This window comes from Cannabis sativa, chromosome 6 (genome assembly GCF_029168945.1).
Source record: "Cannabis sativa cultivar Pink pepper isolate KNU-18-1 chromosome 6, ASM2916894v1, whole genome shotgun sequence".
Lineage (NCBI taxonomy): Eukaryota > Viridiplantae > Streptophyta > Magnoliopsida > Rosales > Cannabaceae > Cannabis > Cannabis sativa.
In genome coordinates this window covers 74,454,967-74,472,532 of record NC_083606.1, presented here as the reverse complement: position 1 = coordinate 74,472,532, position 17,566 = coordinate 74,454,967, and the positions used below count along the sequence as shown (strand labels likewise).

General features: G+C 34.4%; 3 protein-coding genes across 3 annotated transcripts; 1 reads left to right on the top strand and 2 right to left on the bottom strand.

Annotated features, from left to right (window-relative positions):
* Positions 1-2,276: 2,276 nt before the first annotated feature.
* LOC133039443 (uncharacterized) lies at positions 2,277-3,830 on the bottom strand. The gene is made up of 4 exons (XM_061118353.1): positions 3,775-3,830; positions 3,188-3,580; positions 2,483-3,058; positions 2,277-2,310 (listed from the first exon to the last, which is right to left on the bottom strand). The coding sequence occupies exons 1-4, from the start codon at positions 3,828-3,830 to the stop codon at positions 2,277-2,279; spliced, it is 1,059 nt and encodes a 352-aa protein (XP_060974336.1).
* A 4,689-nt stretch (positions 3,831-8,519) lies between these two features.
* On the bottom strand, positions 8,520-11,716 carry LOC115725601 (NADH dehydrogenase [ubiquinone] iron-sulfur protein 7, mitochondrial). The gene is made up of 3 exons (XM_030655184.2): positions 11,368-11,716; positions 9,702-10,189; positions 8,520-9,009 (listed from the first exon to the last, which is right to left on the bottom strand). Exons 2-3 carry the CDS (start codon positions 10,112-10,114, stop codon positions 8,775-8,777), a joined length of 648 nt encoding a protein of 215 aa, XP_030511044.2. The 5' UTR covers positions 10,115-10,189; positions 11,368-11,716; the 3' UTR covers positions 8,520-8,774.
* Positions 11,717-14,960: 3,244 nt separating this feature from the next.
* Positions 14,961-17,325, top strand: LOC133039021 (pentatricopeptide repeat-containing protein At3g54980, mitochondrial-like). Its single transcript, XM_061117827.1, has one exon. The coding sequence runs from the start codon at positions 15,164-15,166 to the stop codon at positions 17,198-17,200; it is 2,037 nt and encodes a 678-aa protein (XP_060973810.1). The 5' UTR covers positions 14,961-15,163; the 3' UTR covers positions 17,201-17,325.
* Positions 17,326-17,566: the final 241 nt, after the last annotated feature.

Sequence of the window (17,566 nt, the reverse complement as noted above, 5' to 3'; positions counted from 1 at the left end):
CATGTTCGCAGATATTGTGGAAAAAATATTTTCGTGTACTGCTGCCCAACTAATGAAATATACCGCAAAGGTGTAATTTTAAAAAAATAAAATAGTTTTACATGCCTTTCATAAGTTGACTTTTTTAATTAAATAAGCTATGCACACCATGTCTAATCATTTTAAATGAAAATACATCACGATTTGTAGGAACACCGCCGCTTTGTCGACACTACCATATTTAATTTATCAATGAAAAAATGGACCATCCAAATATATGCGGACCAGGCTAGAATGAAAAGTGCAAAATACAAAAATTACACTATTGTCTCTATCGAAGCAAATGAAGATTGAAATCCACCAATGACTATCATTAGTTTTCTTATCTACAATTTTTAGACAAATGCTATCTTCAATTATCAACAATTTAGAGATTGATTTTTAATTTTCTTTCTATCTTACACCCATTTAAGTAATGTTTATTTAAGTATTAGAACATCACCTTTTAATTTATTTTTGGATTAACCTAAGAACATATTTAAATCATCAAGCTTTCTTAAACACTAAATATATTACATTCGGTATTCACTTTTAATTGACAACATTATAAACTATAATATTTAAATACACATAATAATAATCTCACCTAATAACTAATAATATTTTTTCTTTAATTTTTAATTGTATCATTTTCAAATAACATAGAAAAAAACTAGCATAAAATTTAGTATACGTGCCTCACACGTAATTTTTGCTAGTTTTATATATAAATATTGTCTTATAATATATAAGATAATCATCACTAGTACAGTAAATATAGGTCCAATTTTTTGATACAATACGAAATTGACACAAATTCAGAAGTACAAAAAAATATGAGCTTGAGCACGACACGACACGAAAAATAAGTCCTTAAGCACAATACGGCACGAGAAGTATGAAAGACACGACACGTAAGCACGATACACAATAAGCCCGAAGTGCACGACATTATAAATTAATAATAATAGATATAAATTTATCGATATAAATAAATTAAAATAATAATAAAACTTAAATATAATACTAGATATTATAGTTCTATAATTAAAATTATTAAAATATGAAGAAAAAAAAAATTATATATCAATTTATTTATAAGGTGTGATATAAAAGTTTGAGTATTTATAAGTGAATATTTAAATTCTAATAATAATAATTTTTTAATATGATTATCTATAAAATATTATTAAAAAATTATATAAATATAACTATTGCTTATACATATAATTTAGTACTTGTAAAAAAATATAAAAATATAAAGCATGAATTTAAGCTCGGATATAAAAATAGGTTGGATTGTTTAAGAAATACGGGCGGGACGAGCACAGTACAACACGAATCCGAACACGACACGAAAGTACTGGTCCTACGGGCCGTGCCTAGCCTACCCCTTAAAAATATTGGCACAACACGGTACGACTCATATTTTTTTGTGACACGGCACAACACGACCCATTTTTTGAAAAGCACAGATAAATACTGACCAGACCAGGACGGCACGCACGAACTTACAACACTAATCATCACTACTCACTAAACTATGGCACTGCTACCAAACAAGATTTTTTGAAGCTTTAATAAGTAAAAGACAGTAAAAAAAATAATTAAGTAGGGAAAGAATAAATGTAAAAAATTTCTTATCAAAGTATAAACATAAAATTTAGAAAAAAATTATTATTTAGTGTAAATTTCCCTATTTGATTAGTCTAGGTGGCGTTTGGTAACACTTTTTTAATTAATTTTTTATTTTTAAAATTGAAAATGTGAAAATATTTTTTAAAAACATGTTCTATAAAACTGTTTTTACTTTTAAATTTTTTAATTGAGGTTTAAAATTTTAAAAACAAAAAAAAAGTCACTTTCAATATTTTTTAAACAGATCTTTTTTCTTAATTAATATTTTAGACTCCAACTAGGCTCGAACCCAAATCCACCCTAACCCGAATCCGATCCCGGACCTAGACCCGACTTAAATAAAATTATAAAATAAAAATAAAAATAAACTTTACAGAACACGCTTTTATTTTCTGTTTTTAAAATTGAAAAACAAAAGTGGTTACATAACGTATTTTTGTTTTTCAAAGACAAAAATTTTACTTTTATTTTATGATTAAAAATTTAGAAAACAAACAACACCATAATTTATTAAAGAAATTATAAATAAAATTAATTACATATTTGGGATTTTTTTTTTTTTTTGAATAAATCAGGAAATTTATTAATTAATAAACTCATTCAAAATAATAGAAGGCACTTCAGAGGAACAATTCTCCAACTGAATCACACAACCTATAGAGAAACAAGAGTCTCTTGCCAAGCAATGAGCCAACTTGTTTGCAGATCGTTTAACAAAACATAACTTAACAAAAGATAAAGCCAAAAGTAAATTCCTAACATCTTGAATAATAAGACCAAACTGTGAGGACATAAAAACATTACTTTGGACTGCTTGGACACACACCAACTATCCGTTTCTAACACTACATTGTCCCAGGGATGAGTTGCAATCCAACTCAAAGCTTCTTTGATGCCTACGATCTCAGCAATTTCGGGTTGGACATACCCAACCTTTCCCTTCTTAAAAGCTTTTACCATGGTTCCATGATGATCTCGAGCTACACAGCTCACTCCAAACCGCCCCTCTTGTTCAAATAAAGCCCCATCAACATTAACTTTAATCTTGTGTAACACAGGTGCAATCCAACGCTCATAGTTCCGCCCCCCATCATTTAAAGAAGACAACGAAAGGCCCTTCCTTCCCTGAGCAAATTTGTATTGATCAAGCATGATTCTAGCTGATGTTACAATATTTGAAGCAAGCCAACTCTTCTTTTGCCAAATAAAGTCATTCCGCGCACGCCAAATAACCCAACTCACCATTGCCACTTCCTCCATTTCAACTTCGTGCCCCCTGGTAAAAATTTCCAACAACCAGCTGCTGAATGTTACAGCCCCAGTCCCAACGTCCACTATGATGCGATGCCAAGTAGCCTTTGCAAACGAGCATTCCATCAACGCATGGTGAAATGTTTCAATACTAGAGTTGCACAAAGGGCAGTCAGCATTGACAGGAACATGACGTTTTTGGAGTTAAAAACACGTCGGAAGCACACCCGAAGCAGCTCGCCATAAAAAATTACTGATCTTAGGAGGAATTTTTAATGACCGAAGCCGCTTCCAAAAATCAGTATTGGTATCTCGGCACCAAGCACCCTTTGATTCTTGCAAGAATTTATATGCACTTTTAACCGAATAATTCACACAAGTCTCAAGTCGCCAACTCCAACCATCATTAGCGGTCGAATCACTAAGCTGAATGGACAAAATAAGGTCCTGATCACGGGCAACAAACAGGTCCCTCACAACATCCTCATCCCACGCGCGAGTACCGACTTGAAAGAGGCAGTTGATCGACTTATTCACAAGAGTAGGGTGCCGTGAGACAACATAGTTGTTTGAATTATGTGGAAGCCAAGGATCATTAAGAATGGAGAAATTTTCCCCATTAGCAATTGTTCTTTGAGCACATGCATGGATAAGATCTTTTGCTTTAAGAATGCTACGCCAAATGAAATTAGGATTGTGTGTGTTCTAGGTTATATAATTTGAAGAGTATTGTTATTAGCCCTTTTATATGGTGCTCAATAATATACTGATGTGGCATGTTATGAGTGGTTAATAGTTTCTTATATAGTTTATTAAATTAAATTGGGTAGGATCTCATATTAATTTAAACTAATAGCAGTATATTACCTTTTGTGGTGCTTAGCACCATAAGCTGCTATTTCTCTTCCATTAATATTGAGCATTGCTATGGGTACCAAAGTATCTAGTACCACTATGAGTTGACATCTAATAATTAATTTCTAATATCTTTATTGAAGTAATTGCTATATTTTTTCCTCTAAAATTGATGTAAATTGAGTATTTCTTCGTATGATCATCGTCATCATTATGTAAATCAAACTAATTATTCATAATGAAATTATGGAAAGAGAGATGTTAATTATGACTGATATTTGCCATAGGAGAGAGATCCACAGGTACAATATATCATCAAAACAAATAGTAAGGGAATAACAATCATTAATTAGCAGGTGTTGTTATTGGATACTAGTGATGCCCTACCCCTTTTATATGTGGCGTTTTATGATTGGTAAGCGATAAATTTTAAAGGTTATTTTTTAAATTATATGAGACCTGATACTTAATTACACTAATAACGACGGAGAAAAATTCTAGGCACCAATAGTATTTTTTTTAGCAATTTATATCTTCATATTATCATCATTAATTGTTTAAAACTAGTTTTTTTTTTTAAAAAAAAAAAAAAAGTTTCAATCAGACAATGGTTGCAGGGTGGTTGCTAGGTGGTTGGTCGAAGGTTGCATCAGACGAAGATTTCAATTAGACGAAAATTTTTGGGTGGTTTCCTAGGTGGTTGGCCGAAGGTTAGATCAGACGAAGGTTTCAATCAAACGAAATAACTCTTAGCAAAATATTTATGCAACTGTTGTGAAACATTATAAATCAGAACAGTGTTTCCACGTACGTAACTTTGTCTACATGTCTCTTTATGATTTACTATGAACAAATTCACCATTAGTGTAACGTCCCCGCTTCAAGCCTCTATTGGATCCTTTTACTCACGGAATAATGGCTCTTATACACGAGTACGTCACTCTGGTTGCTTTTTGGATTGATGACTGACCCAACAGACCAACACGAGTGGTTCCAGCGTGCTTTGTCCTCACTCGCACGCTTCCTGAGATCACCCATCTTGAAATTGCCCCAGGTCAAGCACGCTTAATTGTGGAGTTCTTTCGAGATGGGCTACCAAAAAAACAAGATGCACCTTGTTGATATAGATAGTACCAATCAATCTGTTTAAGCTCTCTTCAACTGTGCAGTCCCATACCTACACAGTCTCAGAATCATCACACTTGACCTTTCCCAGGCGATGTAGGATTGCACAGCTTACCCGATATTTCCCCTTACGGATCATAGGACTACTGACTGTCACAATCACCCCCCTTACGAGGTCCGACATCCTCAGCGACCACACTTCCGGCTAGGTCAAGGCTCTGATACCATTTGTAACGTCCCCGCTTCAAGCCTCCATTGGGTCCTTTCACCCACGGAATAATGGCTCTTATACACGAGTACATCACTCTGGCTGATTTTTGGATTGATGACTGACCCTACAGACCAACACGAGTGTTTCTAGCGTGCTTTGTCCTCACTCGCACGCTTCTTGGGAAAACTTCCCAAGAGGTCACCCATCCTGAAATTGACCCAGATCAAGCACGCTTAACTGTGGAGTTCTTTCGAGATGGGCTACCGAAAAACAAGATGCACCTTGTTGATATAGGTAGTACCAATCAATCTATTTAAGCTCTCTTCAACTGTGCAGTCCCATACCTATACAGTCTCAGAATCATCACACTTGACCTTTCCCAGGCGATGTGGGATTGCACAGCTTGTCTGATATTTCCCCTTACGGATCATGAGACTACTGACTGTCACAATTAGATCTTTGCAAACAATAAAAATACACCAGGATAAACATTTTACTATAGTATCGATGTAATTTTTTTTGGATTATACTTAAGTTGAATTGTTTGGGAACTCCAGATCAACTTTTTGAGATCTGCCTTTCATGAATCTAAAAATTGAAGTCAGGACATTAGTTTATGTAAATTAAACTGAATTTCCAGTTAAAATTTTAGTTTCGTAATAGTTTTTCTACACTTTTTTTATGAATTCGAAACAACCCTTGTTTTCATTGATTATGTTCGTCTTCTCAGGTGAAGTCGCCGGAATTAATGGTGGTTCTCTTTCTGGTTGAATTTTTGTTTTGGTTGCGTTGGGTTGCTGCGTAGTTGCGCGATGGTTGCACGATAGTTGCCCAAGAAGCATGGATCCTGGGTTGGAGGTGTGTGTAAGTGGTATTTGTGTAATTTTTTTATTTGGGTTATATATTTGTTTATTTGGTCAGCTGGAAGTATTTTTGTAATATTGTTACTTTTTTTTTTTGTTAAAACTGAAAAAGTCCTAAAAAATATTTATTAATTTAAATTTTAAATAATATTTAGTTCAAATACCTATAACCATTTTTTAATTTAAATTTAAATAAACATTATTGTTTGAATTAATTAATTAACTCAAAAATAAACCCAGTAGAGCCCATCATGAGTGTAGGCGTCTACCACCGTGTAATAATAACACCATCTTGTAATATTTATTACAAGATGATGTATGTCCTAACAATCTGTCTCCCCAATTTATTTAAATAATATATTTAAAAAAATATTTATTATAAAATAAATAATTACTATTTTGTCAATTCAAAATGGATTATTTGAACATCTTTATTTTGTGTCATCCACACCATTGATAGTGTTATGCAGCGGTGATTTAAGAACCATGAACCTATAATACCAAGCTTCAATAAATTAGATTATTTATTAAATCTCATCAACTAAATAAATATATTTATTATTTTTATAATTACTCCGCTATAAATATGAAATTAAAGTTAATTATAGAAATATATTGACTAAGGTTAACTACATTGTTCATTGATATAATTAATACTAATGATTATCCCTCCTTGTATTGGTTCATAATTAGTTTTGGTCAATTATTTTTTACCCTTCTAATTATTACTTTATACTTTAGTACCATTAATTCACTAGTAAAAGTACCAATATTTGATTTGTTAGGATAGTCAAAAGTTCATATTGTAAATTAAATTCTCATGAGTCATTCACAATTTCACATTATTAACTTCCTAAAAATGAAGTTGTAAAAATCATTTTTCTGAGAATCTTTAACAAGTGAATTAAAGAAACTAATAACATAAACAGAAATTTATAATTACTCAGAATTTAAGTTGATCTACTAATTAATCATTATGTAATATGAATTAGGTATTTGTAGGGAACAACTAATTTGATAAAGATAACTTAATTAAATATCAGTTCTTGTCATACCTAATCTCTATTCCTTAGGATTGTTTTTAGTAATCACTTTGAGAACGACCATCCTTCTGGGATAGGTGGTTTAGATTTGTAACGTCCCCGCTTCAAGCTTTCATTGGGCCCTTACACCCACGGACTCATGGCTCTTATACACGAGTACGCCACTCTGGCTGCTTCCTGGATTGATGACTGACCCTATAGACCAACAAGAGTGTTTCTCGCGTACTTTGTCCTCACTCGCATGCTTCCTGGGAAAACTTCCCAGGAGGTCCCCATCCTGAAATTGCCCCTGGTCAAGCACGCTTAACTATGGAGTTCTTTCGTGATGGGCTACCGAAAAACAAGATGCACCTTGTTGATATAGGTAGTATCAATCAATTCATTTAAGCCCTCTTCAACTGTGTAGTCCAATACCTACACAATCTCAGAATCATCCCACTTGACCTTCCCCAGGCAGTGTGGGATTGCACAATTTACCCGGTATTTCCCCTTACGGATCACGGGACTACTGACTGCCACAAGATTTGAATTCAGAGGATAAGATGAGATCTGAACATGCTATTTGGATTTGTCCCTACTTAGATGATGGGTCGGCTAGTTGGTCTGTCTTGGGCCAAGCGATGGGCCCGATCTAACATTTTGGGAAATTTTATGATGCAACCTCTTAAAAATATGGAAATTAGACTCTATACCATTTTTATATTGTCTTCTTTTATTTTTACCTTCTTTTCAAAGCCTATCATTTTTACCTCTTTTTTTAAACATTGTACCAATTTTACCCTTGTCACTTCAAGATATTCTCCATGTGATTCCCTTATGTCAGGGTATTTTGGGTACAGTCCATATAAAAATAGGTATTTTTCAATTAAATATAAATTAGTGGTAAATTTAGTTAATTGATAAATAAAATAGGTATTTTATAATTTACCCCATAATTTTGTTGCTACCTAAGGCCCAATAAATTTCAAGACCGACCCAAGTGGAACTACTCAAGTTTTTCTTTAGTCATTAGTAGTCATATTTCAAAAATATTTTGACCTAAATCAAGTCTAAGAATCAATTTTTAATATTTTTACAAAATACTAAATCCAAAACTCAAATTTTTAAGTTATTGCATTAGCGGATCGGGTCATCCCCGACCCGAAAAAAACCTAACCGGGGCGGGGCGGGGCAAAGACCCGAATATCGATTCGATTGTACCGGGGCGGGACTGGCCCATCGGGTCGGGGCCCCGATCCGATCCGCGGAAAAACCCCAATTTGCCATTCCTAGGTCCAAACAAATAATAATGTAAACTAATTTTTTGATTCAAGAATTCAAATCTAAACTATTTTTACGATTCGAACTTAAACACACAATAAGCATTTGATTATTTCCATCACTAGACACATTACAAAGTAAAATGCACAAACATAATTTAATAACCTTCAAACCATAGTGAAATGATTACTCAATAATGTAAACAATTCTCTTAATTTTGAGTTCATATATTATTTTGTTGTATACATATGAGTTGTCAATGGAATCCCAAGATTAAATAAACCTTTGAACAATTTCTAAGAAGAATATAATTATAACAATCAAAACAAGAGAAACAAAATGGTTTATAATCTGTGTCAAAACTCCATAGAACACACTTTACACAGTTTTAATCAAAGGCAAACCACCCAAGATTTGATTTTTATTATTATTATGCCATAAAAAGAAGAAACATAGCCAAAGATTGTCTAACATGACTGGCTTAGATGGATAGAAATGAAAGGAAGGTTCTTATTTGGTCCACCAGTGAAGGAAATCCTTGCGTCGGCCAATCTTCTTCTGTAATTGAAGAAGTCCATACAGTAGAGCTTCGGCTGTGGGAGGACAACCTGGAACATAGATGTCAACAGGGACAATCCTGTCACAACCCCGAACAACAGCGTACGAGTAGTGGTAGTATCCACCACCATTGGCGCAGCTTCCCATTGAGATAACCCACCTAGGTTCGGGCATTTGATCGTAAACCCTGCAAGATTAGAAAACTCAGATTAGAGTGGGTGTTTTCGATATCTGTTAGTCTAAACCTGCTTAAACATTCAGAATTACTAACATGATAGCAAATAGAGAAATGCTAAAAGGCACCAGTGATGATTAGCACCATCCAATGTATCATATCGCTATTGATGCAATTAACGATCGGGTCCTAACATGATTTAATTTTATAACTATTATGGAATATCGTTAAACTATTTGCAATGAGCGACCTCGTGGTGGTGGTGCTATGTACCACTAGTGTTTAATAGCAATGCTCATAGTGTCATTGATTCTCTTCCTATGTCCTATTGTACACAAAGTGTAACTCAGAGGTTTCCTATCATAGAAATCAGTAGACTCTACTCCCTCTTGCCCTTCTATAAATTAATTGTATTGTAACTCTGTCAACACTGTCCTATACAAGATATCAAAAGGAAAAATCTCTCTCGAAACCTGTGGAATCTTCTACCTGCTTCGGCTATTTCATTTTCTACACAATAGCCAAAATATAGAGTAATAGAGATAGAACAGTAGCAATTATGCAGAAGAACTTAGCCATTTCATTTTGTTTTCCTTTGTAACTCTGTCAACACTGTCCTATACAAGTAAGCTTATGTCTTTACAAAACAAAAATTATTTGACTATATGATTATTGAACTTATGAAACAATTTAAAGGAGCTTACTTGCGAAGAGCAGGGGCCATCTTGTTGGTAAGGGTACCGGCGACAATCATGCAGTCAGATTGTCTTGGGCTAGGCCTAAAGATGATACCAAATCGATCCAAGTCATAACGAGCAGCACCAGTATGCATCATCTCGACTGCACAACAAGCTAACCCAAATGTCATGGGCCAAATAGAGCCACGCCGAGCCCAATTCATCAAATCATCCACCTTGGAGATCACAAACTCTGCTGTCTTTGAGATCCCTCCTGGCGATGTGATAGAGGGCGGTGGAGCCCGGGCATACGAGGTTGGAGCACTACTACTGCTGGTGGAGGAGAGTGAAGGGACGGTAGTGTGGAGGGCCAAGGCTCGTTGAGCTGATGCAAGCTGGAGGGGAATCCGGTGAGCTGAGGATCGAGTCCGGAAAGCCATGGCGCCTGCCGCCAAAGGAAAATGTAGGAACCAGGATAGACACCAATGGAAGGTGTTGACAAATTCTGGTGTACACTGAAGAGATTTAAATAAAACAAATTAAACAAGTACACTAGCTGAATTGAAAGTATTATCATCTCTTCAAACAATTTCTTTTAAAAGAAACTAGAATGTTTCAGAACCAAAAAACTATGTGAATCGCCAAGTAGGTAGGACGAGCTCAAATCTCAGACCTTGTGAGCACATGCTGATAGACTTTTCTAAGATTAGAAATATTGAAATCCCAACCGAATGCTTCTACGAATCGCCAAAGAATTACACGAAATAGCTCTTCGAGAGGCTTTCTCTCCTATCCTAACATTTCAAGAGGTCTAGATATCTCTCCCAAGAGGTTTCTCTCAATTCTAAACTCTTTCAACATGACTGAAACCGAGTTTTAATTCGCTATATATATAGAGAATAAAGCTTGCTACATCAGCAACAACTACTAACCAAAACAAAGACTAAAAACTGAATAATTTGCTGTAATAAAACTTAGAGAATTGCTAAAAGGCACCACTGGTGCCTAACACCCTCTTCGGTATCATACCGGGATTGATGTAATTAAGTATCGGGTCTCATATAGCTAAGAAAATAGTTTTTAAAAAATATTGCTAATCAATCATGGAATGCCACCTTGGGCACATGCTTGACCTTTATGTCCCTCCTTTTGTAGACACATCGGACCAGGGGCTTATCACATACCTAACCATTTGACGCTTAAAGCTACCTTCTTGAGTCCTCTTAAATAAAATTTCTACAGCATCATTCTAATACTAAAAAAAAGATCATAATATTCACAACTTTCAAACCATTGATAGAACATAGAAATGAGATTAAGAAAGACCCTTTTTTCCATATCCTTCTTTAGAAGAAACCATTAAAGCAATAAAAAGGTCAGAAATTGGAGCTAAAAAGGACAAACCCATAAACCCAAATGGGACCAAATACTAAACAGGATCACAACATTGCTACTAATTCAAATCAATCAAAAAAAGAGGACCAATTAGGGGTTTGAGATAAAAAGACCAAAACCATTGATAATCTTATGTAAACATTCATAATTTTTAAGATAACAAGATTCAAAATTTTCCATTTCTCCATTAGATATCTCAAACATACATAGATTCATAAAGTTGTAGCTAACGAAAATTACTGCATATGAAATTTAATAAATGCAATGATGAAAAAGATGAAGAACAGCAAAAACCCACCGTGAAAGATTAGAGCTTTGGGGTTTGTGGAGATTGATGGCGGTGAAGCTGGACACGAGGAGTACAAGGAAGGAAGAAGAAAGAAGAAATTAGGAGAAATAGAAAAATAAAAGACCGACCTTTGTTATTTGACAAACCACAAAATTAGAGTTATTTCAAAAAATGGCGCCTCGTAAAGTTTTTTCTGACAATTTAACCCCTCTTTTTATATTATTTTGAGTAAATTGCAGCATAAATCCTTAAATTTTACTTTTATTTAAAAATAAATATTTAAATTTAATTTTTTACGGTAACAATACTTAAGTTATATTTTAAAAACTTTTATAAGTACATAACCGTTAAGTGTCAAGTCACCGGCCACGTGGCATCCTAAATAAGTTCACGTCATTAAATTTTTATTTTTTAATTAAAAATAAATTTAAATATATCAATAAGAAAATAGCACGTGAATAATAACGTGATACTTAATGAATAGATACTTACGGAAGTTCTAAAAATATAACTTAAGTATTATTACCGTTAAAAATTAAATTAAGATATTTATTTGTAACCGATAGTTAAACTTAAGTATTTACGGTGCAAATTTATCTTATTTTTTGAAAGGTAAAAATTTACTTATGGTTAAAAAGGAAATAAAGCCCTAAAACGGAGATAAAGTCGAACAAATTTTACTAAAAGATGACCAGACTAATGGTAAGCCATGCTGAAAACAAGACGAACAAAAAGCTCAAAGCTCGTGAAAGAGTTGCTAGAAGGACAAACCTCACAAAAACGATATGGGCTAACGTTACTAAGGTTAAGCAAGGTTAAGCACCCGTAAGACTTGCGTCGTGGCCCTAATTAGTTTTTATGCACAACTTTGTGTCATTACTCGGTTTAGCATATTTTTTTTATAATCCACTTAAAATGCCAAATTTTATATTATAAATACTTCTAACTACAGTAGAACCTCTATTAAAGAATACACTTGGGACCAAGAAAATAATACTCTAATTGAGAGGTTATAACTAAATAGAGTTACACTTGAAAAAAAAATCAAAATATCAAAAAATATCAATGTAACAAAAATACCAATAAACAATTCTTAATACTATATTATATTAAAATTATTTTCGAGTACATATAATATTTATACATGTACTATAATTTGAAATAAAATTATTAATTTTACATAAGTAAATTTATAAAATATATGTATATATTTATTTAAGATCTAAGTATTCTTATATAGAGGTATATTTTATTAATACGTGACTTAAAAAATGTATAACTAATTACAATATAGAGGTTATTCTTATTTATAACTGGCCCAAATTGGGACTTCATTTTTTTATAATAAATTAGAGGTTATTCTTGAATAGAGTATTCTTGAATAGAGGTTCTACTGTATAAGTAAAAGTAAAAATTTAGCTAAACATACCCACATATTTTAATTTTTATTAGGTATAACTTTTTTTTATTTATTTTCAATACTTATAATAATAATAATATAGAAGACACATTCAAATTACACACTATTTACACATAATTAATCTCAACTATATAATTAAAAGTGATGTGGTCACTAAAAACTCATACATAGCAAAAACTGAATTTTTATCACACTATGTCTAAAAAATTGTGTGTAATTTAAGTGTGTCGGCTAAAGGACACTCATGGTGCCTAACATTCTTGTGAGGTATACTATCACTATTGATGCAACTCAATAGCGAGTTTATACTTTAATAACATTTTGTTAATTCTCACATTACTCCCCTCATTCAAACCCCTCTCTCTTTCCCCTCTTTCTCTCTTTCTCTCTCTGTCTCGCAAACCCCCACCCATCCACGCATGCACACCGGACTTTGACGGAGACTGCCCACATCGGCCGCCCACATCCGACCGCCCCCACCGTCCACGCAGGCCGCCCACACCCAACCGCCCCAACCCTCATTTTTTTTTTCAATTTTTTCCTTTAATTTTTTATGCTTAAATTCATGAAATAGATTAATATGTTGCAATTTTGTGTGAAATCTGTTGGTTAGGGTTAGATTTAGGAAGAGATATGTTAGTTAATAGGGTTGAAAACGTATGAGTTTTTTGTCGAATGTCGAATCTTTCTAGGTTTTTTAGAGGTCGGTTCCGATGGGCCCGATGCCCGTCCGATGGCACACAAAACACTTAAAATTTGGGTTTTTAAGGTCGGGTCTGATGGGCCCATCGGACCCGACCTTAAAAATCCAAAAATTTAAGTGGTTTTTGTGTGCAATCGGACGGCATCGGACGGGCATCGGGCCCATCGGACCCGAACTTGAAATCCTAAAAATTTAAGTGTGGAGGTTTGCGAGACACAGAGAGAAAGAGAGAAAGAGGGGAAAGAGAGAGGGGTTTGAATGAGGGGGGTAATGTGGGAATTAACAAAAGGCTAATTAGTAATTTTTTCCCCTGAACTTTAACATGCACTAAATTGTGCCCCCTGAACTTTTTTGGCCGTTAAAAATTCCCCTCGAACTATTGAGATTGTTAAATTTAAGGATTTTTGTCTAATTTCATTTAATTTACTGTTTCAATGATTGTTTATGTACTAAATCATGCTCCCCAAAATTTGATGTTTACCAAATCATGCCCCTCAAACTTTGATATGTACTAAATAATGCCCCTTGAACTTTCATCCATGTTAGAATTTTTTTACTAAAATTAGACAAAGGTCCTTAAATTTAACAATTTCAATAGTTCGAGGGGAATTTTTAACGGCCAAAAAAGTTCAGGGGGCACGATTTAGTACATGTCAAAGTTCGGGGGGAAAAATTACTAATTAACCTTAACAAAATATTGTCTCATCTTACCAATACAGGTATTTAGAGTTTAAGGGAAAAATTTCCCCCTAATGTAAGCATAAGATTTCAAATTTCCCTATAGAAAATCGTTAACCAGTTATAGAGCGACACTTCATCATGGTGCTAGGCACCATGTAAAAACTATCATCTTGAAAAATATTATTAAAAAATTATCAATTTCCCCCTTCTTGAAGTGATTTAGGGGTGTTTATAGTTTGGTTTGATCTAATTTTTTTTTTTTTTGTTTTCAAACTAAACTAATATATTAGTTTTTTGAAATTTAAAATCAAACCAGACCAAGTAAATGCTCAAATTAAACCAAACTAAACTAATTTACTAAAAAATGGAATGGTTTGATTTGAAATTATAGTTTGTAATTCGTAATTGTTGTAATATTTTATTACTGGATTATTTTTACTTTGAAATTTAATTATGTAAATAATAATGAAAATAAATATTTTTAACACAATGTTAAAATAATTATCAATGTAAAGCTGAATTGTTGTTAAATATCAATATTCAATAAAAAAAAATTATATTAAGTATTAGGTGTTTGGTTTGAACCATAGACAGGAATTTTAAAAATCATAATCGAACTAAAGAATTAATCTGAATTGAACAACTATTGACACCAAATTTATTTAGTACAATCTTATATGGTTTGGTTAGAATTGATTCTCTTCTTCCTCTACAATCCTCGAACTTGTGACCTGAGGCAAAGATTTAAAGTACTCTACCATCAAGACCACAAGAATTGATTGAGGTTTGCAACACGAATTGCATATCATATGAGCATGCCTAAAGTGATTCACTCAATCTCCATAAAGAGTATATAGAAAAAAGTACCTCATTATCCACATAAAAATCCATACTTTGACCCAACCCAAGAAAGGGTTTAAGGTAAATAAAAACCCTATTTTTTGTTTCATCAACTTCTTCTTCTTCTTCTTCCTTCTCCTCTTTGCTAAAATCAGTTAACAATGAGGTTTGGATTCGCAATCTCTCATTGCCCAATCCCACCTTCCTTCCGCCGCTCTTTCTTAACCTATCGCTATCTTTCTTCTCAATCCCAATTTACTTCAAGCCTCGATCTTCAAGACCCATCTTCCCCTGAAACCAAAGTTGAAAACTTTACTCAACCCACTTCGCAATTACCGGATTTGACACAACCCCATGTGATAAACAATCTCCTAAACCACAGAAAAGACCCTTACTCAGCTTTAAGGTACTTCAAATGGGTAGAAGGAATGAGAGGCTTTGCTAAAGGGATTGATTCCTTTTGTGTTTTGCTTCACATTTTGACAGGTTTTTCTGAGACTCATGGACAAGTTAGGAGCTTGCTTAACCAGTTTGTTTCAGGTGATTCAAGTCCATCTCCATCTGTGTTTGTTGATCACTTGGTTGAGTGTGGTTCAAGGTTTGATTTTGAATTGGATTTTAGGGTTTTCAATTACTTGTTGAATAGTTATGTTAGAGCTAATAGGATAAGAGATGCTATAATTTGTTTTGATAAGATGTTAGAGCATGAGATAGTTCCTTGGATTCCTTTTATGAATATTCTTTTGACTGTATTGGTTAGAAGAAACATGTTGATTGAAGCTAGAGAATTGCATAATAAGATGGTTTTGAAAGGAGTTTATGGTGATTGTGTAACTGTACATGTCATGATGAGGTCTTGTTTGAAGGAAGAGAGGTTAGAGGAAGCCGAAAACTATTTTAGTGAGGCGAATGATAGAGGTATCGAACTTGATGCTGCGGCTTATAGTATTTTGATTCAAGCTGTTTGTAAGAAACCCGATTCTAGGATGGCTTGTGAGTTGTTAAAGAAAATGAGAGAATTGGGTTGGATTCCCTCTGAGGGTATATTTACTTGTGTTATTGGAGCTTGTGTGAAGCAGGGTAATGTGGTTGAAGCATTGAAGATTAAGGATGAAATGATTAGGTGTGGAAAGCCTTTGAATTTGGTTGTTGCTACAAGTTTGATCAAAGGGTATTGTGTGCAAGGGAATTTGGATAGTGCTTTGGATTTGTTCGATAATCTCAACGAGCATGGCTTGAGTCCGAACAAGGTTACTTATGCAATCATGATAGAGTGGTGTTCCAAGAGTGGAAAGATTGAGAAGGCTTATGAGCTTTACAACCAAATGAAACACATAGGTATCGAACCAAATGTCTACGTAGTGAATTCTTTGTTACGCGGGGTATTGGAATTCGGTTCGTATGAAGATGCTTTGAAGTTGTTTGATGAGGCTGTTGAGTGTGGTGTTGCTAACATGTTCACATGGAATAACCTTTTGTGTTGGCTTTGTAATAAAGGCAAAGTTAATGAAGCTTGTGGAATATGGGATAGTATGAGTAGTAAGGGAATGGTACCTAATGTAGTATCTTATAACATCATGATACTTGGCCATTGCAGAAGAGGGGCAATGGATGTGGCACATAACTTGTTTAAGGAGATGCTTGAAAAGAATTTAAAGCCAAATGTGATCACTTATTCCGTCTTGATTGATGGGTATTTTAATAAAGGTGATGCCGAACAAGCTTTTGATCTTTTCGATCAAATGAAAGCAAGTAATATAACCCCCACAGATTTCACATACAACACTATCATTAATGGCTTGTGCAAAGCTGGTAGAACATCTGAAGCAAAAGACATGTTGAAGAAATATATTGAGATGGGATTTGTTCCTATTTCCATGACATATAATAGCATTATAGACGGGTTTATCAAGGAGGGCGATGCTAATTCTGCAATTGCAGCTTATGAAGAAATGTCTGAAAACGGGGTTTCTCCGAATGTAGTCACTTACACTAGCTTGATGAATGGTTATTTCAAGAGCAACAATATTGATCTTGCTCTGAAAAGTAGGAATGAGATGATTAGTAAGGGCATTGAGTTAGATATTGCTGCATATGGTGCTCTAATTGATGGATTTAGCAAAGGACAAGACATGGTAACTGCTTCTGAACTATTCTCTGAACTTCTTGAGACTGGTCTATCTCCAAGGACAAGATGATACCAAATCGATCCAAGTCATAACGAGCAGCACCAGTATGCATCATCTCGACTGCACAACAAGCTAACCCAAATGTCATGGGCCAAATAGAGCCACGCCGAGCCCAATTCATCAAATCATCCACCTTGGAGATCACAAACTCTGCTGTCTTTGAGATCCCTCCTGGCGATGTGATAGAGGGCGGTGGGGCCTGAGCATACGAGGTTGGAGCACTACTACTGCTGGTAGAGGAGAGTGAAGGGACTGTAGTGTGGAGGGCCAAGGCTCGTTGAGCTGATGCAAGCTGGAGGGGAATCCGGTGAGCTGAGGATCGAGTCAGGAAAGCCATGGCGCCTGCCGCCAAAGGAAAGTGTAGGAACCAGAGAT

Coding starts and splice junctions, on each gene's coding strand:
- LOC133039443 (XM_061118353.1), bottom strand. CDS start 3,830: ATGCTCAATATTAATGGAAGAGAAATAGCAGCTTATGGTGCTAAGCAC. Junction 3,581..3,774: donor GGTGCTAAGCACCACAAAAG/GTAATATACTGC, acceptor CATTTGGCGTAG/CATTCTTAAAGCAAAAGATC. Junction 2,311..2,482: donor GTGTTAGAAACGGATAGTTG/GTGTGTGTCCAA, acceptor GTTTCTCTATAG/GTTGTGTGATTCAGTTGGAG.
- LOC115725601 (XM_030655184.2), bottom strand. CDS start 10,114: ATGGCTTTCCGGACTCGATCCTCAGCTCACCGGATTCCCCTCCAGCTT. Junction 9,010..9,701: donor ATGGCCCCTGCTCTTCGCAA/GTAAGCTCCTTT, acceptor CTAATCTTGCAG/GGTTTACGATCAAATGCCCG.
- LOC133039021 (XM_061117827.1), top strand. CDS start 15,164: ATGAGGTTTGGATTCGCAATCTCTCATTGCCCAATCCCACCTTCCTTC.